This window comes from Apium graveolens, chromosome 10, assembly GCF_009905375.1.
Source record: "Apium graveolens cultivar Ventura chromosome 10, ASM990537v1, whole genome shotgun sequence".
Taxonomy (NCBI): Eukaryota; Viridiplantae; Streptophyta; class Magnoliopsida; order Apiales; family Apiaceae; genus Apium; species Apium graveolens.
In genome coordinates, this window is record NC_133656.1 from 61,354,656 (window position 1) to 61,379,990 (window position 25,335).

The 25,335-nt window shown below is 34.8% G+C and overlaps 1 protein-coding gene and 1 long non-coding RNA gene across 2 annotated transcripts; one reads left to right on the forward strand and one right to left on the reverse strand.

The window, feature by feature from the left end:
- Nucleotides 1-9,050: 9,050 nt before the first annotated feature.
- LOC141693653 (uncharacterized) lies at nucleotides 9,051-11,599 on the forward strand. The gene is made up of 2 exons (XR_012563171.1): nucleotides 9,051-10,553; nucleotides 11,118-11,599. It is a non-coding gene; the product is annotated as an uncharacterized LOC141693653 (long non-coding RNA).
- A 1,510-nt stretch (nucleotides 11,600-13,109) lies between these two features.
- Nucleotides 13,110-15,100, reverse strand: LOC141688797 (large ribosomal subunit protein eL36y-like). The gene is made up of 4 exons (XM_074492910.1): nucleotides 14,951-15,100; nucleotides 13,738-13,842; nucleotides 13,435-13,634; nucleotides 13,110-13,326 (listed from the first exon to the last, which is right to left on the reverse strand). The coding sequence occupies exons 2-4, from the start codon at nucleotides 13,837-13,839 to the stop codon at nucleotides 13,296-13,298; spliced, it is 333 nt and encodes a 110-aa protein (XP_074349011.1). The 5' UTR covers nucleotides 13,840-13,842; nucleotides 14,951-15,100; the 3' UTR covers nucleotides 13,110-13,295.
- Nucleotides 15,101-25,335: the final 10,235 nt, after the last annotated feature.

Consider the following 25,335-nt stretch of genomic DNA (forward strand, 5'->3'; position numbering starts at 1 on the left):
GGCGCATTCACGGAATGTGTTACACCTTTTAATTGGTTAAAAGGGTTGTAACGCATCACCGGAATGCGTTACAGGGCTTGTAACGCGTTCCTGTAATGCGTTGCAGCCCGACTGTTTACATTAAAATCAATTTTCTGGGAGTTTCGTAACTCCGTTTTAGGCGTGCGATATACCGTTGGATTCGTTTTTCCGAGACGGATCTAATGGAGTGATCAATTTTAGTTTATATAAAAGTTTTGAACTGTTTATATTTCCATGAAGTGTTTTAAAGCTGTTTTTAACTGTTTTAACTGCTTTTAAATGCTTCATGTGATACATAGAGATGTATAATGTTTAGACTAATGTGCTAGATGATGTAACATGCCTACGTTGATGTTTATTCATGTTTATATATGTGATATATGCTTAGTTTATCATGCGATGATAGATTTAGGTGAACTTGAATGAACATAAGGCGTTTGTTAGACAACCTAGTATAGTGAAATTGTTTCATAACCTTAATAACAATATTATGAATACAGTCATGAGATTCTTGTGTTTATGAAACACGTAATTGAATATGAATTTTCGATATGAGAGAAAGGATGATTCTGTCAACAACAGATTTCTATCTGTAAGAAAGGGTTATTAAGTGCCGCCTCTTGACAATGCTCCACCCGATCTGGGAATCATCTGATTATTGATTATTGATTTGAAATATTTAATTTAAAAGGAAGAATCTCTTTATAATATGATTATGATTGTAATGTAATATAATCCCTCTAAAATTAAATAATATCAAGTAGTAATTGGCCAATGACACAACGGGCTTGTGTCGGTCATAGCCTTCCAACATGATAGAAAAGTAGTTCTTATTTTTGAATCATTGTCGTTTCGTGCCACAGCCGAGGGATTTGATTTCGAAATAAGAAATACTTGTCTATTACATAGAGATGTGTACATTGAATAAGAATCTAAAGGTCGTTGCGTGCCACAGCCGTGGGCCTTTGGGGACTGATTCAATTGTACGGAATGTTGGGTTAGACTTGACTTAGAATATTGAGTTTGTCGTGCCACAGCCGTGACTCAATTATTCAAGAGGCTAAAGTTTGATTAGGGAATAACATTAGATGTAATTGACAAGAGTTGTCTGCCTATTGAACATTACATGGTGTTTCGTACCACAGCCAGGGTTATGTAATGGAATGTAGGATCCCTATTCCCACTAGCATTATGAATGCTTAATTTTTCACGTAGGGGGTTGAATAAATTAGATAAACTAGTGGGAGCCACTTATGAATAAAGACCCGATTCATATAGTGTTTTGAAATGAAATCGAATATTTGCTAAGTGTTGTTATGTGTTTATCATTTACAGATTTACTTTGTACATTATGTCTTCTACACTATCACTCAGGAGCATACTAGATGCTCACAAATTGACTGGTCCTAATTATGCTGACTGGCTTCGAAACTTGAGAATTGTTCTCAGGATTGAGAAGCTGGAATACGTGATTGACTCACCTAAGCCTACTGAACCTGCTAGTGATGCACATAATGATGAACATGTTGTGTATCGTAAGTGGATAGATGATGCAAATATTGCTCAATGCATCATGCTAGCTTCCATGAACATTGAGCTACAGAAGTAACATGAGCATATGGATGCTCACACTATCCTCATGCATCTACAAGAGTTGTATGATGTGGCGGGGAGGACAGCTCGATATGAGATATCGAAGGAGTTGTTCGGTTGTAGGATGTCTGAGGGATCATCTGTGAATGACCATGTACTTAAGATGATCAATTTGATTGAACGTCTTGGACAACTTGGTTTTGCCATGGATATGGAGCTGAGCCAAGACTTGGTCTTGCAATCGCTTCCGAGTTCGTTCTCGCAGTTTGTTATGAACTTTCACATGAATAAGTTGGATGTCAGCCTGCCTGAACTCCACAACATGTTGAAGACTGCGGAATCGAATTTTCCCCCTAAGAAGAGTTCTGTTCTTCTAATTGGTAAAGGTTCCAATCCTAAGAAAAGGAAGAGGAACTCTTCCAAGAAGAAGAAAGTAGGTGAAGAAAAGCCGGTTCCACCAAAAGCTAAAGACCCCAAGAGCAAAGTTGTTTGCTTTCACTGTAACAAGGTGGGGCACTGGAAGAGGAACTACAAGGTTTACCTTGCAGAATTGAAGAAGAAGAAGGGTAGTGAGACTACCGCTTCTGATTCAGGTATGTTCATGATAAAAGTGAATATGTCATTAAATCAAATTTCTACTTGGGTATTAGATACCGCCTGTGGTTCTCATATCTGCAATTTGTTGCAGGGACCAAGGAGAAGTAGGACTCTTGAGGAAGAGGAGGTGATTCTACTGATGGGAAATGGAGCAAGAGTTGCTGCTGAAGATGTAGAATCATTTCATTTATATATGCCTACGGGCAAGACTATTGTTTTAAATAATTGTTATTTTATTCCCTCGATTGTGAGGAATATTATTCCCATGTTAGACTTGGCTGGATTTTCATTTATTATTGAGAATAATGAATGTTCTATTCTTAGAGATAATATTCTTTATGGACGTGGTGCTTTAAATAATGGTCTGTATAAATGTGACATGATTTACTTCAGATTGAACAAACTAAGAAAAGAAAAGGGATGATGAAAATCTCACTTCATAGTGGCACTATAGTCTCCATTTAGTAGACATGGAGAGAGGACTGCAAATTTGCTAGGAATGGTAAACACAGATGTATGTGGACCAATGTCTACGCAAGCCATGGGTGGATTTTCATACTTCATTACTTTCATAAATGATAGATCTGGATTCGGATATGTGTTTGATGAAACACAAGTCTGAGGCCTTTGAAAAGTTCAAAGAATATAAGTATGAAGTGGAGAAATAACCAAACATAGTATTATAACTCTTCGATCAGATCGAGGTGGTGAATACTTTAATGGAGTGTTTCTAGATTATCTCAAAGTAAATGGTATAGTCTCCCAGTGGACTCCTACAGATTGGTATCTGAAAGGAGAAATCGAACTTTGTTAGACATAGTTCGGTCCATGATGAGCTATGCAAATCTTCCAGTATTCCTATGGGGTTATGCATTGGAAACCTCAGCATATTTACTGAATATGGTGCCTTCCAAAAATCTGTTCCTCAAACTTCGTATGAGATATGGAAAGAAAGGAAACTGAGTCTTAAACACGTTAAGATTTGGGGATGTCCAGCTTATGTCAAGTATGTTGACCCAGATAAGCTGGAATATCGATCCGTAAAATGTAGTTTTGTGGGATATCCTAAAGAGACTTTAGGGTATTACTTTTACACCGATCATCGGGTGTTTGTCTCCAGACATGCTACCTTCTTGGAAAAGGAGTTTATCCTTGAAGGAAACAGTGGGAGAAAACTTGAACTTGATGAAGTTCAAGAAGCACAAACTACTACGGATCAAGTGGAAACACCTATTCTGAATGAACAACCTTTTGTGGAACAGCCCATTCATAGATCAGGAAGAGTGTCTCGCCAACCTGAGAGGTAATATGGCCTTGTCATTGAGAATGATAATGAGTTGTCGATCATTGATGATGACGACCCTGTAACCTATAATGAGGCTATGAGTAGTGTTGACTCAGAGAAATGGCATAGTGCCATGAAATCCAGAATGGAATCTATGTATACGGTATACAAAAGATAGATTATAGCAGATGGCCAGGTGGAGACCTATAAGGCCAGGTTTTTGGCAAAAGGATTCAAACAAAGGCAATGAATTGACTTTGATGAAACCTTTTACCTGTAGCCCTGTTAAAATCAGTTCGGATTTTGCTTGCGATTGCTGCTTACTACGACTATGAGATCTGGCATATAGCCAGATGATTTTCTTTCCGAGGGAAATGAAAACCTAGTGTGTAAGCTACTGCGAACCATATGTGGTTTAAAGCAAGCTTCTCGTAGATGGAATATCCATTTTGATGAGACAATCAAAGAGTTTGATTTTATCAAAAACGTAGATGAACCATGTGTCTACAAAAGGGTTAGTGGGAGCGCGGTAACATTTCTTGTATTGTATTGAATTAGAGTTGAGACACATAACAACATAGCAGACCCACTCACAAAGCTATTTTCTGAAAGTCACTTTGATCATCATAAAGACTAGATGGGTATTAGATACCAGAGTGATTGGCTTTAGTACAAGTGGGAGATTGAAAGGAATATGTCCTAAGTCCAATCATGTATTAGGATTTAGGAATAACTTTTTATGTAATCTGTTTTGATTTCATTGATATTAATAAAAGACTTGTTTTGTTTTTATTACGGGCTCTATCTATTTAAGTGTTTAAATAAGATATACCATAGTTTAGAGTAAAGCTTTTTATGGATTATGATGAGATCATAATAGTGAGACCTAAAAGATGATAACTCTAAACTTAAATAGTTCCTGGTCGTAGGATTACTAACTGGTAATTAATAATCCACAAAGATCGGTACATACTATGCTTGCTTCATTATGAAGGATGTCTGTTCTCATAGACATTTGTGTGGTGACACTATAGCTAGTATGTAGGTGCTTATTATAGAATAAGTTCACTGAACATGACTCGCCCAGCTGAACAACTGATGGAGTTCACTCACGTGTCAGCAGTTGTTCATATAGTGATAGTTGTACAAGTATCCTTAGACTTGAGGTCATCATAGTCATCTTGTGTACACTGAACTATGCTTTGGTTTAGTTCTTAGTCTCCAAGGACAATTATTAGGGCTCTTCTGGGTATAGGAATTTGTACACGAAGATAGTGTATGATCAATAAAGGATCTACCCCTTCCAGTGAAGGAAGCGAATGTTCAAGGCTGATCCACTTATGCTAGTTCAGGAATCTCTGGTCAGAGTGAATGAAATTAGAAAGGAGTTTCTAATTTGCATAGAACTAAGCATAGTAAATGGTAAGCAAGTGATTGAATTAGATAGGCTTGACACGAGATCCATGCCTTGTATTTAATCGGGACATTGTAGGGTAGAAGGAGTTTATTGTACGGTAACTATTCACTGACAGGTTCTTGGTATTCTAAGCAGTGAATTCATATTATCCGGATAGTCGCGATATGTTGAGAAGCATCACTCACGATGTAAAATAAATGTGATTAATTAATTAATCATATTTAATAAATTAGAGAATTTATATAAATAATGATAAAATAGTTTTATTATTATTTATTTCTACTACCGGCTTAATATTGAACCTACAGGGTCACACCATAAAAGGAGAATGATTTAATGGTGGAGGAATTAATTAATAATGGCTGATAATTATTTATTTATGAAATAAATAATTAATTGGCAAATTTAATAATTGATTAAATGAGATTTATTTGATTATAAATTAATTAAGAAAAGTTCTTAATATTATTAATTAAAGGATTTAATTTTTGGAAATTAAATCAAGAGAGAGAATTATTTCTAAAGTGTTTAGAAAAAGGATTAATAATTAAAAGATGTTTTAATTATTAATGAGAATAATAAATGGGATAATAATAATATTATTTATGGGAAAATTTCAGCTGAAAATTTTGCCTATAAATATACTATTATAGACCCTAATTTTATTCGAACCCCAAAAAACCCAAAAGTTTTAGAAAACCAAATTCTCTCCACCTCCTCCTCCTCCTAAAAGTCGTTTTCTTGGTGGATACCGGTGGAGTGCTTCACACTTGAGGAGCAACTGCTAAGGATCTCTGATCGTTGTCTCCGAATTATTTTAAAGGTTAGATTCGATCCCTCGAATTTTTATTCATGATCTGTATGCTTTTATTTGGATTTTATATGTGTAAAAATGTTTTGCCATGCCCCCGCTGCATTTAAAATCCTACAATGGTATCAGAGCATAGGTTGTATGCATATAGATCTGTGGTAAAAATTTCAGAATTTTATGTGCTTGTATGAATTAATTATGATTTTTACAAGTTATATCATGGATTAATTTTGTCTGATGAAAAATCGTTTCTCAGAATAATTTTGAATGTTGATCTGGGTTCTACAAGTGTTGTAGATCGTCTGGGTATTTTTTTCATAATTTTATGATGTATAGATTTTTTATTATGAATTTTTGAAGTTCTTGCAATTAAATTCATAATTAAATAAGTATATATATATATGTAGTTGTAAGTAAGTATATATATATTATACTTCTGCTATTTGTACATCTGCTCTGTATTGTCTTCTGTGTTGCACGGAAGAAGACAGAGAAGTCTGACTTGCACGGCGATCGAGATAACTGTCAGGCGGCGGAAAAAGAAAAAAAAAAAGGGGTGTCGGGCATTCCGGGAATGCGTTACACACCTGTGGCGCATTCACGGAATGCGTTGCACCTTTTAATTGGTTAAAAGGGTTGTAACGCATCACCGGAATGCGTTACAGGGCTTGTAACGCGTTCCTGTAATGCGTTACAGCCCGACTGTTTACATTAAAATCGATTTTCTAGGATGTTTCGTAACTCCATATATAATAGAGTAAGTGCATTATGTGTACGTGTAATTCATGTGTTAGATCACTTGAGATACTATAATTTAAAAACTCTCACTTTGTGTACATGTACTTCAAACTTTTTTGTAAGTTGGGTACTTCTGCCAAATTAGATTAACACCGTTAATGTAGTATAGAGGAATTTCTCTCTATACATGTGAAATAAAAAAATTAAGGTTTATGGTGGATCAAACGACGGCTAGGTGGAAAAAGATGGTTGTGAACTAATGAACACATCAATGGAATCTGGAAAACCCAGATTTCGGTCGATGTCGGTAAATTTTCTAACAAGGCCTTTTAATGGTCAAAATCTCTCGATTTTTTTTTGTTTTCAACTCGCTTCTATTATGAACATCCAACATAATTCATACCCATCATCAAAAATAACAAAAAGCACATATGCATTAATCCCGGCCATAAACGAAGAAATCCGATTAATAATATTTTGATTTTCACCAAAAATAATAAACTCAATAATTCATCACAAAACAAACCATAATTACCATACAAGACTAATATAATGATTAAAATCAACAGTACATCAAAAATTCAGTCGGAAAATTGAAGAACACAAAAACATCGACAAGTTTTTAACGAGTATAAAACAGACACTAAAAATTAAGAAAAAAATATGGATGACCTGCAAACTGCAAATCACAAAGAAAAGTTTTATAACTTTCATTCTACTTTGGCGCTTCTTATTCATTCATATATCAAAATTTTATTCCCGTCGTAAAATCACACAAAAATATTTCTTATCCAATACCCTTTTCTTGTGTATCATAATTGGTGAAAAAACTTGCGATAACTTTAAACAAATGTTGCTTAATCATCCATTGCCAACGTGAAAGTTTTCAAACTTAAAGCTGAAGTTGGTAATTAAAAAAATCTCGCAAACTTTATGAAAGGAAGAGAAAAAAGTTTGGAGATTTGGGACGATAGTTAATCCCTTTGAATTTCATGCCAACTTGGTGCAAAGTTAACTGTCATCGTCATCGTCATCGTTGGTAATCCCTTTGAAGTTGGTAATCATTAAATCTCACAAACTTTGTTGCAAGGGGATGGGAAGACAACGACGACGATGACAGTTTTTGTTGAGAAGGGGAGGTGCTCAACAAATCCAACTCAGATGAGCACGACAATTTGGGACGGTTAGCAGGTAGCCGAGTAGGTTAGAGAAACATATAATCAAAAAGAGAGATATTATTATATCATTAAATTTAATTGAAAGACTAAAAATTTTGGTATATGAAATTATCAAATGTTTGAAAAGTCAAATATACCCTCACTAAAAGTAACAATGTAAGGCCTATTTAACGGAAGTACACGACTCGTAAAAAACTCGAAATACATGTACACAAAATGAGAGTTTTTAAATTATAGTATTCCATTTGATCTGACACACTAAGTACATGTGCATGTAGTGCACTTTACTCCATATAATAATTGTCTGTTTATACAATTATTATCTAATTCAATAATATCTTATATCACCAAAGTTCGTACTACCGTATTGGGTTTAAATCCAATAATCCTCCGTATTGGGTTTAAACCCAACAATCCTCCCTTTTTAACTCAATACAGTTTCACAATCAAGTTAATAGTCACCGTTAAGATATCAATGTTGATCCGTCAATTACTACCCTCAAACAAGAACCTCATCTTCTAGAAAAAAAATAATTTCTCTTGTCTTTCAGACCTTTGAGTATCTCTAAATCACTTCTAGTGATATCCAACATATTGTATTCATCATAACAGGATATTCCAAATCATAACAATATCATTGGAGATGTCCTAAATTAGGGACGAAGGAAACAAATTAAATCGCTTGAAAGTTAAGGTTAATTCAGAAATAAATTTAGGGTATAAATCAAGTACAAAGCGTTAAGATAATTAGTATCTTTCCTGGAACATTTATAAAAGATAATATATTGTAACTAAAAGTTTTTTCCTGCTTAGTGTAAGTAAAAGTTAATGTGTTTTAATTTGAAAAGGCAGTGTTAAATTAGAGGATAACACATTTTAATTAAAAAGAATATTAAAAATTGAAATCTAAAATATAATATATATTTTTAGATATGTTTATAAAATGTAACATGTTTTAATTAAACGATAATGTAATTTAATTTGAAAAAACAATTGGCTAGTTATAATGGTTTATAATATTTTATTATTTTAATAATTAGATAGAGGAACCGAAAACCGAAAATCAAAATTATAAAAAAAAAACTTAAAATGTCTGGGTGAGATATCTTGTGGAATTATGCGGACCCTTGCATGTGTATAGTTTAGTAGTTTAGCTATGCAGCCGTGCTGAGCAAAAAACCGAACAAAAATCGAAACTGATCCAAAACCGGTAAAATCCATAAAAAAACCGATCCACAAAAACTCAATCCGATCCGAAATCGAAAAGTTTAAAAACTGATCCGATGATAATTATTCGGTTTCGGTTTTAGGTCCAAACAGATCTGAGAAAAACTGAACCAAACCGATTATTTAAATATATATATATATAACATCAAATTAGTTAATATTCCGGCGGTAGCAGACTAGCAGTAGCGGATAGTTTGTAATTGTAGTAGACCTTTTGACAAAAAATAGAGATAGATCTATTGGGCCTTACAAAATATTGACAAGTCCAATAACACTATAACAGACACACTAGTCTCTACTCGATCCCTAATTCTCAATTTCCCAACCCATTCATATAACAATCGATACATACTGAAACACCAAACACATCTAAATCATGTATGCGCCATCAAATAATCGAAATTCTCAGCCAGAAGCCTCTCAAGAACCACCTTAAGAGCCTCAACCTTCGATAAAAGAGGTACTTTTTCGTAGAGAGACTATACGGCATTGATCTGTATTACACTATACTCTGAATTTGTTTAGAAATGAGTTTAACATGGTTAGATTCTTGATTGTCTGCATTGAGTAATGTTCTTTAATTGGGAAGTTTATGTATATTATATTGTACAGTGTTGTCGCCTTCCAATGTTGTCACCTTCCATTAGATACGTTGGGTTGTCGGCCGCGAGACTTGACAAATTTAGAAAATGTGTATAAAGAGAGAAAATAAAATATGATAAGATTGTATGCCTTGATATTGATACTAGGTGGAATTCAACTTACACCATGTTGGAGGTTGCTATTAAATATGAGGGAGCTTTTATAAGAATGATTCATGAAGATACCGACTATGATGCATTCTTTAAGGTGGATAATGTTGAGCTTATTCGTGAGAATTCTAAGAAAAAAAAAAAAGAAAAAAGTTGTTGAAGGTGTTCCACTTTTTGATGATTTTGATAATGTCAAACGTTTCATCTGATTCTTGGAAATCTTTTATGATGTTACAGTGAAATTATCGGGTTCCAAATATTGCACTTTCAATGTCTTTTTAGCTGAGCTTGTAAAAGTTCAAGAGGCTATAATTAACTTGTGTTAAAGTGAAGATATATTGATGAGGGATATGGCTAAACGGATGAAGGATAAGTATGACAAGTATTGGGATAATGAGGACAATACCAATTTCTTGTTGTACGCGGCGGTTGTGTTATGTCCTAGGTATAAAATGAGTTTCGTAGAATTTTGTTTCGGCAAAATATATGGGAGAGGGTCTACCAAAACTTTATAATGTGTGTCAAAGTGTTGAAGGCATTGCAAGAATTTTTTTACTACTGCTTGAACTTAATAGGACGTGAAGAATCTCCTTCCAAATCTAAGACAAATCAACCGAATGGTTCTTGGAAAGATGATTTTAATAAGTACATGATGACCAAGATCAAGGGGGAATAGGAAAATCGGAACTTCATGTATACTTGTCGATACTTTCTCAAATTGTTAAGCATGTATTGGGTATGCCCGTTTCATCCGTTGCCTCGGAAGCTGCCTTTAGCACAAGTGGAAGGATGATTGATGCTTATCGAAGTTCACTTTCACCGAAGACTGCTGAGGCGTTAATTTGTAGTCAAGATTGGTTACCAAGTTCTAACAATGTTACTGATATTATAGGAGAGCCAGAAGAGTATTTACAGCATGAACAACTGGAAAATGGTAATTTATGTATTTTTCTGTTGCTTTAATGTTATTTATATCATATTTAGTATTACTGTCCAGAAAATTGGTATTCACCGTATGTACTGTTTACTGTCCAGAAGAGTATTCATCATATTTAGTGTTGTACTGTTGTATGATGCATTGTTGTACCGTCTATTTATTGTTACTGAAATATATGTTTATATCTACATATGAGCTAAAAGTGGTTGGAAAATCATTTGACCATCTGGGCATTGCCTCTGGAATGTAGGTTCCAGATCGGTTTCCATACAAAAGTATGGAACTTGGCGAAATGCGGGAAGTAAACAATACACACAAACATTTCATTTGAGATTATTAACAGCCAAATTCTATTTTATCTATGTACACTTGCATATACACTGCAACTTCAAATTGCTACTCTAATAATTTCAACTGTGCTAAAGCAGAGCAGGATGACCCTGAACGCGGTGTGGGGGTCATTTTGGCTTGTAGAACTGATGTATCATTTTCTTATTGAATTCAATTACATAGTCTTCTTGGAAAAGTAATATTATGACTTGTCCTTTTCTTTCTTTTCAGTTTGCATACATTTCAGAGTCACCTTCAAGTGAAGATACTATGCATTCGTGCCCAAATGAGACATACAGTATGTTTGATAATTAGCAAAAAATACTCTCAAAATCTTAATTTTCTAACCTGCAATTGCCTTAAAGATCAGAACTTGTTGCTGGGAGCCTGAGACCTATACTAGGTTCTGTGAAAATTGCGGGAATCTATTAAAGATTCTGCCTGTTCTTATAAAGTTTATGATGCAGCTATGCTATAATGAAGAAAGATGAAATTGAGAGGGTCGCCAAGGCCAATCGCTCAAAACTTGATGGATTTTGCGTGGATGTACCCCTTGCCTATAGTGATTAGTGATACCTTGTTATCCTCTCTTGCAACAATTACAAATTTTTTGATGTGGGCTTATTATATCTTCTGAATTTTACATCTCTCATAAAGTATGGATACTTATGTTTTTGCTATTAGAGAATTATGGTATCGCTCTATTTCAAATATATCTACCAGATACTGCTTTCATATAGCCTTGTAAATTGCAATTAGCTCACGCCTATTAAATACTACTTTCCATTCAGGAAAATGGTGAGGAATCTACTAAATAACTACTTATTTATTTAATTTTGTTTTTTTATTATGTAATACATTTTATAATCGGTTTTGCAACCAAAACCGAAACGGTATAACTCGATCCGGAGTTTTTAAAACCGAATCCAATCCGATGGATCGATTTCAGTTGCAATTTTTAATTTTAAAAACCGAAGACTTCTGGTTCCGATTTTATCTAAAAATTGAACTGATCCGAGGTTTGCTCCCCTAGCCCGCACTCTTGATATAAGCATATCTGATGGTTGACACACTTAAGGGGTGCCAACTTTGCCACTTAACCAAAAATATTATTTTTAATATTCTCTCTTCCACATCAATTTTGACATTCTTTCTTTACAAAACACTCCAATGGTTGGCATCCCTAAATGTCAACTTCACAAACTAACAAAATATAAGTAAAATTTAAATATAATAGGAATATAATTATTTATTCATTATTAGTACCACAAAGCGGATCAATGGATCATAAAAGAAGTTGGTACCTTAATTTATGTGATACTAATTTTTGACACCCTAAGCTAGCATCCCAGGTCAACTCACTTGGCACCTCAATCGCATCCCAACACTTCAATAGAGCGCTAAGAAGGTGCCAATGCCATGTGGGGCATTGGCACCCCTCTTAGGCATCCAACATTGGAGTTACTCGCCAAGTCTGCACATCACTCGTTTCCGTAGAGAGGGGCAGGTGCCATCTGAGTTTTCTTTGGCATACATCCTGCCAGGCAATTACGTGCTTGGAATTCAGGTTCAGCATTTTCAAACATCACTTATCTAAAGGATCCGCGACTAGGAGCAAACTCATCTAATTAGATTGCAATCTGCAAGGCCTCCATTATAAGTAATCTCAACCAGACATTCGAGTACTGTGAGCTGCACTCCTAGATGCAGCTTGGGACTAATCACATGTCAAAATGTAATCTAAGGCTGCTTATGCTGGGCGTATAAAAGCCACAACTAAATCCGCCCAATAACAGCTGCTTAAGTTTTTCAGGAAACAGGATCAACAGGAACCTTAAAAATGAACCGAAACCTAAAAATGAGTACCTAAAAATCAACAGAGAGGCTTCTGCTTATCTCATCTACTTTTGATACTACCCAAGAAAACCGAATCACTTGTATTGCCTTATACAATACAGATTCACAATTATTCCTTCTAAGGGCAAACTTCAGCTACTAAGATTACTTAAAAGTTCAACAAATAGGCAATCCCTGGTGATGTTCGGCAAGAAGACTGCAATACAACTATTATAAAAGGCTTTTTTTGGTCCCTTGTATCACCTTCGTGCACATGTCTAACACAGAATACTCTTTTCAAGGAAATATCTAAACTGATCCTATTGCAATTGCTTATTAAGGATACGAATCCTTAGTTCATGTCAAATTTTTTGCGTAATAGAATCGTAATCAAACAGCGGCATTTATATAAACTAAAATTTGACTTATGCAACATAGTTCCACAAAAAGATTATAAAAAGATGTCCAGTAATTAATTCCATAAAAAACTTAATAGCACCAACAGAATTACAGGCTGATGTAGAGCTATTGTCTCAACAAAAACTGCGAGGGATGGATTCACTGCTGTGCTACTCACTTCTTCTTCTCAGTACCACCTCCAGCTCTGTTGACCATAAATATTAACCAAGAATTAGACATTGCAAACAAAGAAGACAATGAAAAAATTACATGATGCAATACATATGTAAAATTCATAATAAACATGTATCACCTCATTTTACGGAGAACATTGGACATCTCCTCTCTCTTCTTCTTTGCCCTCTTATGGGTACCCAACTTTCTCTTGGCCACTTTCAGTGCACGCTTATCTTTTCCAACCTTCAGAAGCTCAGTAATTCGCTTCTCATAGGGAGCAAAACCAGCAACTTCTCTGATCAAGTTCCTCACAAAGTGGGTTCTTTTGCTGGTTTTCTGACAAGATTACAATATGGTTAAAATATTAATAATATAAATGCAGACAAAATAAGAAGAAAGTAAAATCAAAGTACAAATTGACAAGACATAAATAACTTACTCCTTTCCTATCAGATGGACGAGGGGCCAGCTCCTTCTTTGTTACAATGTGTCCTTTGTGCAGACCAACAAAGAGCCCAGTATTTGGCTGTTTTGGAGCCATCGTCTGCCAAAAATGAACAAATATTTAGACCAGTAATTGGTAATTCCAGGGCCACTGCATACTTAAAATTCTACTAACACTAAACCAGAGTAATTCTATGAATTCTATCTACTACATAAAACATAATATGGCATGACTGTATGACATAAGTATGCATCTTCCATTTGATAGAGGACCAAACAATAACAAAGTTCCCCCAAATAACCTGACTTGCCTTTCCCACGTACTAAACCACAAATATTTTACTTCAACTTAAAACATAGACATTGCCAACCACCGATCACAGGGAGATAGGACTATTTGTAATGAATATGGTAATTAAAAGAAAAAAAACTTAGCAGTCAATATGAAGAATAAAAATAAGGTACCATCTAAGCTGAACACAACAGTTGAATACTAAAGAAAATGTTCTATAATTTCCGGTTTCAATAGTCAGATTGTGACAGATTAAGTACAGAGCAAGGTACAAAAACAAAACATCTTACAACTACAGTTGAACCTATTCCGTGACTATAATATTCTCCAATTTTGTGTGCATAAAAACATATTATAATTCTCAAATACTTCGGCAAAAAAATCATCCTACGAGCAAAAACTAAATATATTTCAATCATCAACATCCAAAGCTTGACACCTATAACAAGCCACTTCTAAGCAACAAGAACCACTACCAATGAATAAGACCCTTCATAAACTTCGACATTATAATATACCGGACAGGACCTCATACGTAGAATATCTAGCAAACACAAATTTACTACGCAGCGCAATGAAGCTACCAAAATCCAAATCGCATCCATTTATCTTGTATTATTTAATAAATTAAAAAAATGTCACAACATGAATTAGATATTTACTTAAGCCCAAATATAACTCGTATTTAAAATACTTAAACGTATGAAGAATTACAATTTAAAAGTCAAATTATCAAACACATCATCCACCAATTCAATTAGCATAGAAATGTAAAATTATATAAATACGGTAAAAAAAGGGGAAATTAAATTACGGATTAGCTCCGACGAGATAATTCAGACGAACCTGAGATTAAAGAGAATGAATGAATAAAAATGAGTATGAAATTAGGGTTTAGAAAAGTGCGGCGACTGACCTGTTAGCTGTTGGGGGAATGAAAAGAAGCAGGGCTGCGTATGGAACAAAATTAGGGTTTTTGGGGATGTCCGCGTATTTATATGTACCGCAGCAGGGGTAGCAACGGGTCGGATTAGGGGTGCATGGGTTTGACAAAATCGATCAAACCGATCCAACCCAACCTTATTTTCGGCCGATTAAACCGAACCGTTATAACCTGATATTAAGTTGGGTTAAAAATATGTCAACCCGATTTTTTTAATTTATTCGTGTAAATATATACTATGTACAACCCTATTCTATACTTCTTGTATTAATATGTTGTTCAATTTCAAATTAAATTTGTTGTATATCAATTATAGTCAATTATATAATTTGTTTTTCATATACACCATTAGAGATCCTTTGTACTTTTTTGTGTATAAAACACATTTTACTACGAATAAACCTAAAAGTTTAACGTAGAGTAATGTTATGTATCTCGGAAGATATAAAAAAAATATTCTCGATTGACACATAACAAGATCTTGTTTGTGGATTCGTATGTCTCCACAAGTAGTCTCATATCATAAATATATTTTCTATTAATTATTTATTTTAAATAACTTTTAACAAACCGTTCAACCCAACCCAAACCGAGCCAAACTAATGAATAAAGGGTAGGGTTGGGTTGGGTTGTATTTTTATTTTTTATGGGTCGAGTTGTAAATTTTTGAACCGATTTAATTGGGTCGGGTTGCTAAAATGGCTCTAACCCAGCCAACCCGACCCATGTGCACCCCAAAGTCGGATCAGATTGGTCGGATCGGATCTCGTAAGATCCAAATCCGATCCGTTATATTTCGGTTCTGATCAGATTCGGGTCTGAATATTAAAAACAAATATCCAAATCCGATTCATCGGGTTTTTTGGGCTTCTGGTCGGTTTCGGGTTTAATTCAAATATTTTAAAATTAATTAATTAAAAATAAATAAAATTATATTATTAAACAAATATGTTTTTTGATGTGAAATATGCAAAAATAGTACTTTATATATTATCAATAAAGGGTTGTTATAGTGGTCGAAGTCTTAATTTCCTAAATATAGATTAAAAGTTCGACTCACTCAGTTTGTTTATTTAACTAAAAAAATACTACTCTACATATATAGATGATTCCGTATTAACGTCAAATATAATAAATTTAATTATCGATAATTACCCAATATCTCGGTTATAAACATTAGAGTTAAATATTTGATATATATATATAGATCATGTATTGTTATAATATTATGTAAGATAAGAATATGCTATCAATTTGTTTTCGGGTTTGAGGTCGAGTATCAGTTCAGTATACCTTAGATCCAAATCCAGATCCAAACTCCTTCGAGTCTAAAAATAAGATCCAGATCCAAATTCAAATCCAAAAAATAGGGTCCGTGTAAATCCAAAAGGATCGGAACGAGTCGTGTATACTTCGGGTCGGGTAAAATTGTCATCCTTATACTGTAGGGGGATCGATACAAAGTTGGGATTGGAAATAGACTAAATTGTTGAGGGTAAAATTATCTTTTCACAATTATTTAATTTTCATTCTTAATTTTATGACGTTTTTAGGATTTAAAAATAGGTATATGCATGGATAAAAAATTAATTTCCCCTATGGATTATAGAATGTTTTCATTCATTTTAAATATAAAATATTAAAAAATAACCTTTTACGTACTAGTTAAAACTTTGAATAAAATTAAATATGATTTGTTTTCCCTATTTTATATATAAAAAATAAGTTAAGAAATCATTGCAAAACAAGTATGTTACATAAAAATAAGTAGTCCACTGGTGCTTATATTGGAAATCATTAATACATTGTCGAAATAAGGGTTTTAATGACATTGTGAAGAATAAATTAAGAGCATAAATAATTATTCCTTCTGTCCCACTAAATTTTGTACATATTTTTCCTCACACTTGGCACACATTTTAAGGATAGTATAAAATCTAGTTTTATAATTTATTTTTAAAAAATTTCTTTTCTGTATAAAAGTTTAAATATTATATTTTTATTTGAAAGGAAAAAAAATAAAATTATTTAGGAAACTATGCTTTACGGGAGCCTTAAAATGCTTGTCGATCCCCGTTCTCCAATGTAAAGAATCCAGTGGGACGGAGGGAGTAATTTTTTAGACCTGCTCCAGTTAGTTTTAAACTTTAAATATTTGTTTTAAAGATTTTAGATGATCATTAGATTTAAGTATTGAGCGAATAATGTTTTTTTATATTAAAAAAGGATAAAATTGGTAAATGATATAACAATCTTAACTCTGGGGTCAGGGGTTGACGTCATTAACAACAACAAACATAATACAACTTGAATCAACAAAAATACATAAACATGACCCCCTTATTCCCAGAACCTTTGTCAGGTTTGGGTATGACTTAGGTTACAAAACTATACGACCAAACTTATTCAACGAGTCTGACACACTAACTTATTACTGTTAGTCCCTTAACAATATGACAAGAATTACAGAAGGGGGGTTGAATGGAATTCTTGAAACTTTTTCTTGAAATAAAATGTTCTAACTCGAATATAAATATAAGTGTATTGATTAACACAATGCGGAATAAAAACTTAAGTGAATCAAAACATAAATAATTAAAAACAAGAGTCTTTAAAAACTTTCTGGTGGATTTGAATGATTCCACCAGAGATATATATTATATATCGAGAGAACCCTGTGTGCAGAAATGCTCACATCTGCTTACAACAATTGAACTTCTAAGACTACAGAGAAATGCTAAGAATCCTGCTTACAAATATTTCTCTGCTTTCTTGCTTAGATCGTTAGTGTCTTAGTTGCTGCTACTTGGTTTATATATCACCAAGATTACAAAGTAATAAGACAAGATAATAAAACAAAAACTATCTAGTCTATTACAATGTTACTTCATTACTCTATTCCAACATCTTTGAATATCTTCATAATAACATGGAAATGGCAATGCTTCTTTGTTCTCGAAAACCCAGTTGAATAGGCTACCACATTCCATTTGCATCCACTCGACGCATGTGACTGTGTTGTCACTGTCAACAGATATTTGAATTCTTTATCCGTCGGGTTCATGATCATCCATCGAGTTATTGATCATCCGTCGAATTATTGATCATTCGTCGGGTTGTCTATTTGATCATCCGTCGACTTCATTGTAGGTTACCCGTCGGGTAGCAAACTGGCACTTGACTTCATTTCATTTATGCAGAATTACAAGACATCATCTATGTACAATTAATCAACCTATTCTGCATATCTAGTTAAAGTCAACATGACTTGAATACTACTTACAGAATCTATACAATGGTGAATGCAGAAATGTGCTACAGACTTATTGTTACATAAGCTACTCACTCGATGGATAATAAGTCATAATCCGTCGGGACTATAATGAGTCATCCGTCGGGACTATAAATCTTATCCGTCGAGTGCTACATTATTTCACTAAGTAAAATCTACTAAGGTGTTTTGTTCATGAAATCATCAAGTACACAACATATACACAACAATCTCCCCCAATTTATGTCTACTGGAATTGTAGCCATAAATTAAGAGATACTTGATGATAACAAAACACCCTAAAAGTATAACTTTAAGAGAAAATAGATATTACTGAAAAGTGCTTCAAATAACAAAAATGTACAAAGTTTTGCTCACAGTCATTTTTCAAGATGCTCCTCTAGCCTGAGCAGATTTGTCTAGTTTCTTGAAGGTCTGGATCTCTTTCCAAGCTTTCTGTTGTTTTCCTCAATCTGATTTTGGAGCTGCCTATGGAATTCCAGTTCATCAGATTTTGAGAGGTTTAGCTTTCCTTGCATTTCCAAAAGAGTCTCATTGCTAGAGATGCTCAATTGGTCTTCTAATCTGAAGAATCTTCTCACACATTTGTCATCTATGAACTCCATCAGCCAGTAGGGCCTTAGATGCACTCTTCTCCCTGTGTAAGGGATGATTAGAGTCTTTGGGAGTGCATCTTTAGCTCTAACACTCCTTAGTTCTTCAATCTTCTTCAATACCAATCTTCTTGCAGTAATGTTGAACCCAAAGTTCTTCTTGAAGGATGAATAAACTTTAATCAGTACAGCTTGGCTTTCTTGAAGGATCCTGTGAAGAGGCCACTGAATCTCCTTTCCTCATTTGTACTTGAACACTAACCTTTCAGTAGGTTTCTGTATGCATCAATTCCTCTCACTTACTGACTTTAGATTGAGCTTTGACTTGAGACTTGGATTTGAGAGGTGACAGCTTCACTTTCTTGACTGCTCTTGACTTTGTTCTTTTTGGCTTGCTAAGGATTGGTAAATTGAAGTCAGGAATTGGTATGTTGTCCCATTCTATTGGCTCATCCTTGGGCACAATAGGTTCACCATGAATATTCCTGTAAGGATCCACCACTCCGATATCTTCAAATACCACAGAGGGCTTTGATGCTTGGGTTGTAGATGGTGTGGATTCCTTAGGAAATTGATCTTCCAATTCCTTGTCAACAATATCCAGTTTCCTTTTAGTTCTTTTAGCCAATTCCTTCTTTCTTGGAGATTTCTTCTATTGTTCAACTTGCTTCTTTGATTCAATAGCTTCAGTTGGTTGAGAAGGAATTTGTTGTGATGAATTTACAGCATGTAGCTTGGCCAAGATAACAATCTGCTCTTTCTTTTGTTTAGTCTTTTTAGCATCCAGAGCAGCTTGCTTCTTTTCCTGCTTCAATCTAGCATTTTCTTCTCTCTTTGCTTGAGCAAATTGAGGATGTCCAGCCACCACACAAATTTCTTTCCCATTTTTGAAAATCTTGGCAATTCTCCTTTTGGAAGCTGAATCAGCTGGATCTTTGTATAAAGCAATTGATCTTGACAGAAGCTTCTTCTCATCAAGCTTAGGTGTCTCATACACAGTGTCCAAAGGATTTTTCAATGATGATTTTGAGTAGTTTACCCTTGGTTTAAGAATTGTTTCATCCTTTGGAGATTTGATGCAGGAAGACTGTCCTCTTTCCAGATAGATCATGCTCATCTCATTCATACTAATTTGCTTAACTTGAGAGTGATGGATGGCTGACTTAACTAGCTCCTTGACAAGTTCAAACGTCTTCTGTATTTCCTCATCAATCTTCTCCCAGTTGACTAAACTCAACTTTTCCTTATCAGCTGCTCTTAAGTTGGCTGCTGCTGCATTGATTAGATCTAAACTATCTGTAACTGATGGCTTTGAGATAGTAATTGAAGGTACAATTACTTTAGTGATTTGAATTTGAAGCCTCTCCCCCTCACTTGATCTTTTCTCCCCCTTTTTGTTATCATCAAGTTGAGCAGAGGAGGGGGTTTGGGCAGCCACCAGTTTTTGAAGTAGATCAGTCTGTTGGGCTTGATGGAGATGAATGGCAGTTAAAGATGCTTCCATGGCTGACATTCTTGTGTCCAAGACATCTATCTTAGTTGACATATCAGAATTTTTCCTTAATTGCCTCTTGATGTCAAGCATTGTAGCTTCTGGAAGTTTAGAGTCTATCCTGTCTGAAATAGCCTTTTTCATCTCCTCAATATCATTCTTCATAGTATTCACATCTCTAGCATGCTGGAAGCCTTGGATTTGTTGAAGTTGCAGTGAGGCTAGATATGCCTGAAGGAGCTTCTTGGTGCCGGCATTGGTAGTGGTTTGAAGAACAGTATTGGTCTGATTGATTAATTGGATCAGGGTTGTCTTGAAGTAATGCTCATCACAGTGCTTTGAGAATGCCCATGATGGCATACCTGATCTTGAACTTGAGCCTACTTCTCCCCCTATGTCCATTATTTCATCTTCACTATCCCCACTCCCATCTCCAAAGAAATCAGCTGAACCACCAGTCTCATAGTCCACATCACCAGATGTAGAAGGCAAAGCTGTGATGGCATCCTTAGCTCTCATTATAGACTGTGTGGTATGCACCAAATTCAGCATCCTTTCTGCATTGTCATTGCCCTGTTCAGCTAGAAGTTGATAAGCTAGAACAGGGTGAGTAAATGCCTCAGCATCAAGGGAAGTGGAATCTATAACAGCTTTAGGATGCTGAGATAGTCCTTCCCTGTCTGCATCCTGGACATTCATTGACTCACTAGTAATGACATCCATCCTTATTGCTCCAGTACCTGCATTTCTCTCATTTTCTCTCTTTTGTTGCATCAGGGTCTCACCCTGGCTCCCCACCCTCACACCCTCACCTTCACCTACTAAGGTGGGACTCCTCTCACTCTCTTTTGCCAATCTTGAAGAAATGGATTGCATATTTTCACTCATTTCCTCTCCTTTTTCCTGGGAGCAACCCAGACTCTCATTCAAAAATTATTCTCTCTCAATCCTAAGAGTGACTGTACAACCACTAAATCTTCTGCACTTGAAATAATTGAAGTTTGAAATTGTGCAGAAATACTCGATGGATGAGTGATATCCATCGAGTGAGTGGTTTTGCTATCTGACGGATAACTGCTGTTAGGCGTATCCGTCGGGATACAATCACTACTCGACGGATGAGCAATATCCATCGAGAGAGTAGAAATGAATGAGCTTGGAATAGAAACTATTGTTGAATCTGTGCTGATTGAAGATATTTTAGGCACAGATGACACAACAGTTCCTGAAAGAATTGACAAGTGAGCCAAAAAATCATCTAAAAGATGATGCTCACTTGCACTAGATTTTGGCTTCCCCAACAGAGTTAAAGAAGGGGAATCAGGAATTGATGTGTTTATCATATCCACATCCAGAGAATTTGTTGGTGAGTTTGGTGTTTGAGGTCCTTCTATAACTAGAGATTTTGGCTGTGACTCCACATTTATTGGAGCCACATCAAACTGAATTTGTGAAGGTGCAGTGACTGTGTCTTTAGCACCAGTTTGCGCAGTGTGTGTATCCTGTACATCCCCAAAGGTTTTTGATTTCTTTTTTCTGGTATAAGTTTGGGGTGAGCTTGTGTCCCTAACCCTCTTGGCCTGTGCTCTTGGTTGAGAGCTTTGTTCAATAGCTACATCCTTTTGGGAGGGTGCAGCTAGAAATGAGCTTTTGTCCTTTTTAAGCACTGCAGTTTGTTGGGAAACTGCAGTGTGGCTAGGCTGGGATCCACTCAACTCTCCAACCTTATTATTGGGGTTTCTTTTATGTTCACCCCTTCCCTCACCTAACTTACCCTCCTTCACACTCCCCTCTTTGGCTTTAGTGGATTTTTCAACTGGCATCTTTTGGGAGATACCAGAGGGGGCTTTCTTTGATTTGGATTTTGAAATAATTGTAGGTTTGGAAGCTTTGGCAGACAACTGTTTGGTCATTGACACAGTTGCCATTGCTACACTTGAACTCAAAGAAATTGTGGAGGTTAGAATAGTTGTAGGGATAGGTGAACTTACCTCACTTACCTGAGGTGCTTGCATTATAGGAAAGTAGAACATTGGCACATCCTTGTGATGATTGGCCCTGTTCAAATCTGCAATGAGCCTTCTCTCTTGAACCCAACAATCTAGTTTGTTGTTAGGGTTCTCAAGCACAATCTCTTCACAGAGGTGGTTAGCTAATAATATAAGAAATCTAGCATAATACACATTCTTACCTCTTTTATTTAACTCTCCTAATTTAAAACCTAACTCAAACAAGACAAGGTCACTGAAATTGTAGAATTTATCTGTAACTAGCATGTAGGGCATGTTAAGCATGGAAATATTCACTGAATCAAAATTGCTGACCTTTTCTGAGAAAACCTTTGTAACTACATCACACAAGTAACTCCACTCTTTCTTAAGACCCATTCTCCTAATATCACTCAGTTTAGAAGTAGGGAGTGCATAGTGCATGGTGTTAGGTCTCAATATGTTTGTAGAAGGGGGTTGAATACAAACAATACCGTTTAATCGAATAAAATGCGGAATAAAAAAGTGAAACAAAATTCAATTTAAATAAAACTATTATTAAACTTGAAAGGTGTTACAACAACGGTATCGTTTACAAGGGATTAATCTCAAATAAATTATTTCAAATCTAGAATAAATTCGACATGAACTTTTTCTATTTTTGTAATAAAAGGATCAAATGCTAACTGCAATTTGAGATTAAGTTCTAGGGATTTTGATCCGCTAGATAGTTACACAAGAACAAGAAAATGATTTCTAGTGGATTGGATTTAACAATAAATACTAGAAATAAATGATCTGTTAATTTGCAATAAGTTCTCTGCAGGTTTCTTTTATTCTGTGTTCTTCTGAATTTGATATTCAATGCTTGCTCTCTGTTGAAAAATCAGCTGCTGTTGTTAAGTAAACAAAATAATCCACTTGATCCAGAAAGACTTTCGGGAAGACAATTCATTTGAACTAGAAAGACTTTCGGCAAGACAATCCATCTGAACTGGCAAGACAATCAAATGAACTGGCATGACTTTTGGTATGACTATTGATTGTCATACCGATTGTCTTGCTAATACAAAAGATAGTCTTGCTGAATTAATATAGAATGTTAATTCAAAATCAATTCTGAAAATACGTAATATTAATTCAGAATTAATTAATTAATTAATCAATTAATTTAATTAATCAATAAATTAATCTTTGCAGATTTAATTTATTTTCTTAATTAAATTATACGACTTAATTAATTCATAGAGAATTAATACTACTCTAGAACAACAACTCTTCTTCTGAAAATCTTCTGAAAGTCACTGTCAATTATGAATCAATTCCACCACTTCAATGCTGACACTCAATGTACTGTCTGGTTCATGAGTGACTAACTTCCGTGACGTTTCTTCATGCCTTGACCTTGATACTCTTGATTTTCTTCAGACTAAATCCTTGTAATTAATTGATACCCTGACGAGATCTCTGTCACTTGATTAAATTCCACAATCTTGATTTATATCACTGAGGCTTGATCAATTTCTTGAGTTTCTTCCAGTGAATAAAGTCATCAAGTCTGTAGAAGAACAATGTAACTTAATCCTTTGACATATGTTACTATGAGAGATCTCTCGGACGATAGGACCACTATTTACTTGTTACATCCTTATTTGAGTTGAGTTAAATCCTCGAATAAACAAATAGGCTATGACATATGCCTTTCACATGGAATTAAGCATATTGATTATATCAGTGTCAGTGTGTGGTGAAGTCACATTGTTATCAGGAATTTTGAAACATGTTTTTATCACATCACTATTGATACAGAATTCTTTACCTTTAATGGTTAGAGTGATGGTCTTATCTGTAGAGTTGTAGGTAGCAGTGGTCCACATCTCTTCAACAACTTCACAGAAGATTGTGGGTGATTCCAGCATGGCATAGTTGAGCTTGCAACTCTTCACAAAGTCCATCATCTTGTGATAGTCTCCAGATTGCTTAATACCCTTGTTCACTAGTGCGGTGAAATTGTTCTTCTCATAAATGAACCCATTTTGAGACATAATCTTTACAACAGGTGCCATTGTTAGAGAATAAGAGCTTGAAGAGAAAGAGAGTAAGTGCTTTGGGAGAGAATGAAATTAGAGCAGTTGAATTGAGAATGATAAAAGAAAAGCAATTGCAATGAAATAAGCTTTTATATTATCTCAAAAATAACTGATAAAAATAATAAAGTAAAATAAAGTAACCAATAGAAATTGCCTAAAATAGTCGTTTAAAAATAAACTGTAAAAATTCCACCCATTATCCGTCGTGTTATGCTTACAAACTGTAAGTATACTTGATGGATAATGTACAGGGAATTAATGGCTGAGATTAAGAAAATTCGACGGATGAGGATAAACTATTATCCGTCGAGACATAAAATAATCCAGAAACATAATTGATTTTTGTTAGCAAATAATATATCGACGCATGATCAAACTCGATGGATAAGCATCATCCGTCGAGATGTAAATTTTGACTAAGCCAAAATCTCATCTATGACTGAAAAATCAATTAAATTTCTGGCTGCATTTCAACTTGCAAATTAACTCAGATAGATTGAAGAGTAATTAAGCATACCTAACTCACTTACCAACCTTGAAAAGGTGGATTCATCAAGTGGCTTGGTAAAGATATCTGCAAGATGCTTCTCACTTGGAACAAAATGTAGTTCCACAGTACCATTCATTACATGTTCCCTTATGAAATGGTACTTGATATCTATGTGCTTTGTCCTTGAATGTTGTACTAGATTTTCAGTGATGGCAATTGCACTTATGTTATCACACAAAATAGGAATCCTTTCAACTTGCAAACCATAGTCTAGCAATTGATTTTTCATCCATAAGATATGTGCACAGCAACTACCAGCAGCAATATATTCAGCTTCAGCTGTAGAAGTAGAAACTGAATTTTGCTTTTTACTGAACCAGGACACAAGCTTGTTTCCTAGAAATTGACAGGTT